The sequence below is a fragment of the Hypomesus transpacificus genome, chromosome 15 (assembly GCF_021917145.1).
Source record: "Hypomesus transpacificus isolate Combined female chromosome 15, fHypTra1, whole genome shotgun sequence".
NCBI classification, from domain to species: Eukaryota; Metazoa; Chordata; class Actinopteri; order Osmeriformes; family Osmeridae; genus Hypomesus; species Hypomesus transpacificus.
The window spans coordinates 8,004,968-8,011,795 of NC_061074.1; the positions used below are offsets into that span (position 1 = coordinate 8,004,968).

Genomic DNA, 6,828 nt, shown 5'->3' on the forward strand with positions numbered 1-6,828 from the left:
GTCAACAACACAATTGTTATCTCATTCATTACCATCAGCAGGAGAATCCATTGACGAGTGGGTGTAAATAGGAAGGATCAGTGCTTTCCTTACCCCCACTCCCACCTCTACCCCCATGAGTATAGCACACCCGTCCTTGATCCAGCCTGGATAGACTGTGCTGCTGCTGGGTTAAAGGTCATCACGCAGGCCCTGGCCTTTGGCTCCAGGTCAGTGCCTCGGGTCCTGCTCCACTGACTGCGTCTGAGAGCCCTTCAGCCTCTCATTGGCTGGTTGTGTGTCACAGGGGATATCAAAAGCTCAGAGACTACTGTTCCCCACGCCCACATCCAAGGAGCATGGCGGCCTAAACGATTTAACCATCCAGACTCCCATCTCCGGGGCCCCCAACCTCCTACCCAAACTCCCCCAAGTCAGGGGAGCGCAGATGGTAAGGTCATCTGACAGTGTGTGGTCAGCCACGACCATGACCATGATCAGGGTGTTCAATGGGGCTAGTAGACCTTCTCATGTCCATTATAGTTCCTCTAGATAAGATCAGGCTGTCTGGTTTGTCATCAAAGAGAATGCTGAAGTGAGCAGGAGAACCTGGATGGATAAGTAAGAGGAGGAATCAGTCACTTGCTTTGTGTCAGTGGGATTCGAGTTTGTGTTTACAACTGTGGCCTGGCTGCCACAGAGACAACATCACAAGTGATCTCTGTAGCAGAGTAAAGTTAGGACATGTATGGTTTAACGTAGCATAGGATTAAACCAGAGGGAATGAGCAGTCAATTCTGGTACCCATGGCTATGCTGCTACAGATGTAAAGAGAATGAGAGATCTGATTGGTCCTCCAGAGCCCCTGGTCTCTGATCTATCTTTGGGAAACAGCCGGTGCTAATGAGTCGAGTCAGCCACCACACTCCACATCACGGCTTTAACACCTTGGAGAGCAAGTGTAGACGCCAAGGTCAATGAATAATAAAGCGTCTGAATATTCCTTGTGATGTACTGTAGGGTAACTGTATGTATCTGACTATATGCCGTCTTCTCTGTAGTACAGGGCTGGAAGACGATTTTTGGATAAGCAGAAACGGATCAGGTGGTTGTGAGAGAGGCAGGTTGTTGTCCAGGAGCTCTACCGGAGGCGGGAGTGGGGGGCTGGGCTGGGCTGGGCCGGGCCCTGCCTGGCTGCCTGGCTGCCTGGCTGGGCCCTGCCCTGCCTGGGCTGTTTCCACAGCTCAGATGTCGATCGCTCAGGGGTTCTCCCAGCGCTGAGGGACAAGCAGGGCGTCCCACACACACACACACTCAGCTCCCCCTCCCTCCTCAGTCATTAATGTTGTGTTTGACTTCAACATGAGGGACGACAGCATGGCACCGCCACGCTAACCACAGTCGGCTCTCTTTGATGTGTTTTATGGGAGAGGAAAGCCTTTTGGGCAGGGTCCTCCTCCTCCTCTCCTCCTCCTCCTCTCCTCCTCCTCGTGTGACCCAGCTGCCAAACCGTCTCTCTTACACTCCTTCGTTTGCTCATGTTGACTGAAGGTTGGGTGTGTGTGGTTTGCACACATACTGTATGTGTGTGTGTGAGTACAGGTGGGTGAGTACCTACCTGGCTGCTCATTTACCTACTTATGTGGCATGTGAAAGAGGGCGATGCTGAAGGGTAAGACTCTGAACCCGGGGGTGGAAGGGTGGGGTGTGGTCAGAGGGGGGAGGGGGTTTGATGCACGTGACCGCTGCTCTCGCTCTGCATGGCAAACACAAAGCTAACGTGTAATTAGCCGTTACTATTTTCATGCACCCTCCAGAGCTGCACGAGGCTGCTGTTTGAACCCCCAGTGCCAGGAAACTTTGAGGCTGTCGGTGCGGTTTTTGGTTATTATGCTTCACTTTAGCTCCTAAGCTAGACAGTGGAAAAGCATGAGTCTGGGGACAGAGAGGGGACTGTCCTGTCCTGGCTTGGAAGACCCCTCCCAGAGATGACGGGCCCCACTCTACACCCACAGTAGAAATAAACTGTTTGGTCAAGAGTGAAAAATGTGCTTCCATTTAAAGACAAAAACAATAGTAATACCTAAAGTATGCAGTAAAGTGCGTTTGTGAAGACTGTGTACAACTACTAGTACTAGGGTCAAAATGTGTAAATGGTTTGTGTGATTATAACCACAAAAGAAGTCTTAGACTGATTATAACTTCACCTAAAATCCCCTCAATAGACTAAGTTTAACTTTGTCGACAGATGCACTTTTTGGGGAAAGTTTCTGGCACATATTAGTGATAAATATAAGCAAGAAATATAGAAATGTTACATGAGATGCTATGCTATGCATAGTAATTTTTCTTGACGTTTGATTTGGACATTTGTGTAAGTTTGAGGCAAAAGCAAATTTCCCTTCCCTAAACCCTGCTTTCAACATCATTCAAGCTGAGGGGCTGGCAAACTCCTGGCATCACATCAAAGCAGTGCAAATGTCTGCCTCACTTCCTCTGCCCCCCTATCCTCTGTTCTCCTCCAGCCTTGAGGCGTCAGCAGAGGCGACAGGGAGAGGAGGCTTAACGTCTCCCTGTCATACAAGACTTGTTCTCCAGAGATAGTTGGAGAAGTCAATTCGGTATCGGCGCAGGGGCAAGCTTGGTGAGAAACACGATGGTAAAACGGCTCGTTGAGAAACTTGGAATTGCTAAAAAGCGTTGAAGGAAGAGGGAAAGTAACTTCACAGCAGTCTTTAAAGAATTTTCTCTTTGAATAGTTTCATGTTGAGCGATGCTACTACTTATTTGACACCTGAGATCTGATGTGAGCAACAGAACTCCCCTACATATAATCAGCAAATATTTGTGCAGGGTGAAGACTTAGTTGACACCTGAGATCTGATGTTGGATGTTAGCAACAGAACTCAGCAAACATTTGCGCAGGGAAAAATGAACGCAGAGAAATGTGAATAAAAACACAGTAGATGCTGAAATGCCACAAAGATGTTCTATATAGCATTTAATTTCAAATTAGGAAATTGACAACAAGCACTCATCAATCAACATATTATAACGTTTGCGCCATCAATTCAGTAAAGCTTACATAATGGCCCCTTAAAATAAATACTTTAAAAAGAAACAATACAGACAGACTGATGTGAGATCTAGACCAACCAAACCCATAGTTCTGCTGTTAGACGTGAAACCTGAAAATGTTCCACAGAATTTCCAAGCTCTTCCCACGGTTCTCCAACCCAAAAGTATTGTATAAACATTTAAGTACTTTGCAAAATACAGAATCTTACAAAAAGTTTTTTTTTTCTTTTTTTTTTTTTACTTCTTAAAATCACTGTAAAATATTGGCTGGTATAGTAATAAGAAGAACAACAGACCAGGAATTTTCCAAGTAGAATAAAAAGACAGAGAATGTGCTTCTGCGTTTTCTACATCTCTATTCACATACATCATGAGCGCGTCATCTGAGTGTTTTGACAGGTGTATTGCACAATGCTGTTCTTCTTCTGACGATCAACTCGCACGTGTGTGGAGGTGAAGATGCGTGTTGGTATCCACACGGTTCAGACGCGGTCAGTCCCGAGGCTCCTGGGTCATTGAGACGGTCTGTGGGGCCGGGCTGAACTTAAAAACAATGCACTTCACAGAGTTCAGGAATCCATCCTGTGTTTCATCTAGGACGTTATTATTTCAAACAACGTTGCTCACATTTTTCACGTATAAAAGAATTTGGTTCCATTGAACAGTTCTTCCACTGCAAAAAAAAAAAATGAACACAAAAGCCCTCAAGGGAATATTTCAAGAATACAGGTTACAGTACAAAAACGTAGTCCAAGTTGTATCACATGACACGTGCATGACATATTTATGTTGTCTTCCAGTAACCCCCTGCAGAGACCCAGACGTGTAAACATATCTAGGCCTCATGGCTTTTCCTTCAACCGTAAGTGCACATGTACCATGTGAAAACGGAGAGAGCTCAGAGCCCTCCTCCTCGGCTCTACGCAAGCACTTTCCACCAACAAAGCTTTCTGAGGTCTCAACAGTATCCACAAATCCATCTCTCACTGACATAGTTCTTTTTTTATTATTATTTGGACATCAGGATCGTCTAATTATATGCAAAGACTTTGTGAAACTACCGTATACAAGTTAGGCCAGCAACAACAGTGTCTGTAGAAGATACTCCTACTGTAGTTTCGATGGTTCATCTGTTTACTTTCCCAAGGACTTGCATTCATTAAAGGACAAGTGGGTGATACTGTAAAAGGATGTCAACTAAAGGCATTTGGGGTTAAGCTACGTATGCGTGATGAGCTAATCACTCTCAGACTAGCGTAATCAAACAGGAAGTACCAGACCAAATTCCAACTACTGCCAGTGCAAAAGCTTGCACACACATTTCCAATCCTCGATCAATATGTACATTTGAGGTGCAAAAAAAAAAAAAAAACGCAATGAAGAAAAAAAAAATAGAACTTAAAATAAATTCTCTAGGCACTGTTGATTTCCAAGGCTTATTTGTAGCAGATTGTGAAAAACGGTTAGAAAACAAATATAAAACTGAATCACAGAGTGATGGTTCTGCCAACCAAACACTTTTTCCTACATTCCAGTATCCTCCAGTCAGCACACACAACTCAACAGACTTGCTCCAAGTTCTACAGTGGAGAGACCAGCAAGTGTCTAAAGGATAAGTGTGAAGTTGAAGTCTTTAAGGTTAAGCATCTGTTTTCTTAAACCTGGCTTACACCCTTTCACGTTTTTTCAAACTGACCCTTCAGGCCATGATCTTCTGGGGGATTTCTATGGAAGCTTTGAGGAAGACGGAGTTATCTCGAACGTAGTTCCTCTTCTTAATCTCTTCGTGGGAGATGAACTTGGGGTAACCAAACCCCAGGGTGCTCTCGTCCAGCGAGTTGCGGGTGCTGCAGGGTTTCTGGAAGTTCTTCCAGTTGGGGTCCGGGTTGAAGGTCTCCGTAATGTGCTGGGCCTTGGACAACGACGGGTCGCTCTGGTCCAGGATGGAGAAGGTCACCTTGTAGGAGAAGGGCCATTCCAACAGGTTGTCGTACTCCCCTGGGAGCACCCGGATATAGATAGACAGGTGGGAACCCTCCCCGCTGCCGTTTCCGTTCAAGAAGGCCGACACCTGCAGCTTGTAGCCATAGCGATGGGTGTAGAAGGGTGGGCTGAAGAACTCGTGGTTGTTCCGGAGCTTAGCCTCCTGGAGTTTGCGGGAGTAGTCGCTGAGCTTCCAGATGAGGACTCCGTCGTGACTGACGGACAGCTCCTCCATCTCCCTCCTCATCTCCAGGATCTCCTGGCGTTGGCGGCCCACCAGGTTGCACATCATGGTCAGGTGGGACTTGGTGGTGTCTTCCAGGTGGCGGCCGATCGCCAGCTTGGGGCACTGCCAGGAAGGAGAGTAGCTGGTTAGGAGGAGTGTGGCAGGGGGGAAGACAGGGAACTATTTCACACCTACTGTACACTAAAAGCGTTTTCACACTGACACTGAATATGATTCCCGATCAGCTGGTCTGTTGGGCGCCTGCCTTACATATTTATGTTTTTCCTCTTCTGAACATCTGTACCCAAGCTTTGACACCTTCCCCATCGGAGGGAGAGACACTTATGCATTTTGTCAGACCATCTGCATTAAAACACACAGATCATTCCGGAAGCTTCCCTCACAGCAAACATGCCCAGAGCCTGACACCCGTCTGCTCCGCCGTGCTAAGCGCTAGTCTTCATTTCTTTATGCTGACGTCAGTTTCAAAAATAAATATACAGAAATATGCTGTCAGACTGAGTGTGACTCTCATTAAAACCAAGCCTACAGGCTCAGCGTTGCGTGTTCAAGACAATCATTGCTATGGACGTAACTACATGCAAATCAAAGCTGAAAACACAGCATCAAAATGATTTTAGAAACCAAAGCCCATGGGAGGATATGGGAGGGAGTTACGTGACAACGATAAAACCCTGACTATAAACAAACTCGAGTAAACAAAGTGGAGAGGAGAAGTTGTTTGTGGGACTGTGTAGACAGAGGGGGAGGTTATCCTTACCCTGTGCTTGCAGCCTGCATCTTTGAACGGGCAGAGGACCAGGGCACTGCCGCAATTCTCCTTCACATGGTTCGCCAGATCCTCCCTGGCGATGTTGGGTGTACCACACTGGTTTGGGCACTGGACAGGGAACCGTGGGCAGTGGTACTGGTGGTTCTGAGGGACAGAGAGAGACAGACGATGTTGAGAATCGACTCATCTTACACACCATCGCTATGGAAGCAGCGATGACAATAAGACACATTGACACAAATGCCTGTGGCCCCTGGCCTTGAAGGAAAAACACAGTGTATAATGGGAAACAAATGATAGTCTATGAAAATGAATGAATGGAGAAACGACTGGAATGTTGAGCTCAGCTCGCTGAGTCCAGTCATCATGAGGCTCGTTTCCATAGTGGCGGCCGTGGTTTTTTCAGGGCTGGTGAATTAGCTCAGTGTTGAGGAGAGGAGGATGTGATGGCCTTCTGGGCCAGCGAACAGAAGGTGTGTAGAGGCAGGTGTTGCCGGATAGGGCATTGCCAGGGAAAACAGCAGTGGGCGTGCACACTGAGCTGGCACGGGGGCTGAGGCACCATGAAAGCCAGCGTTCATGCTGCCAAGGGGCCTCACGCCATCTCGCTGTAGAGGCTGAAAAACCTCCTTCTTCCTTTACTGAGAATGCTCTGTTCCGCTATCAGACACAAGCCCACCGGGGGAAGGAACCCTCTCTTTAACCACCCCCCTAAACTGATACACTGAATCCTTTCTTCACAGAACCACAGTAGGGTCTCTGACGGAGC

The 6,828-nt window shown here is 47.1% G+C and overlaps 1 protein-coding gene across 1 annotated transcript in view; it reads right to left on the reverse strand.

The window, feature by feature from the left end:
* Positions 1–2,963: 2,963 nt before the first annotated feature.
* Positions 2,964–6,828, reverse strand: part of traf4a (tnf receptor-associated factor 4a) — a 27,998-nt gene continuing 24,133 nt past the window's right edge. Inside the window, exons 3-5 of the mRNA XM_047035998.1 lie at positions 6,554–6,612; positions 6,048–6,241; positions 2,964–5,389 (exon numbers count right to left, since the gene is read on the reverse strand). Of these exons, the coding sequence (XP_046891954.1) occupies positions 4,757–5,389; positions 6,048–6,241; positions 6,554–6,612 (886 nt within the window). The 3' untranslated portion in view covers positions 2,964–4,756. The remainder of the gene's footprint in view (positions 5,390–6,047; positions 6,242–6,553; positions 6,613–6,828) is intronic.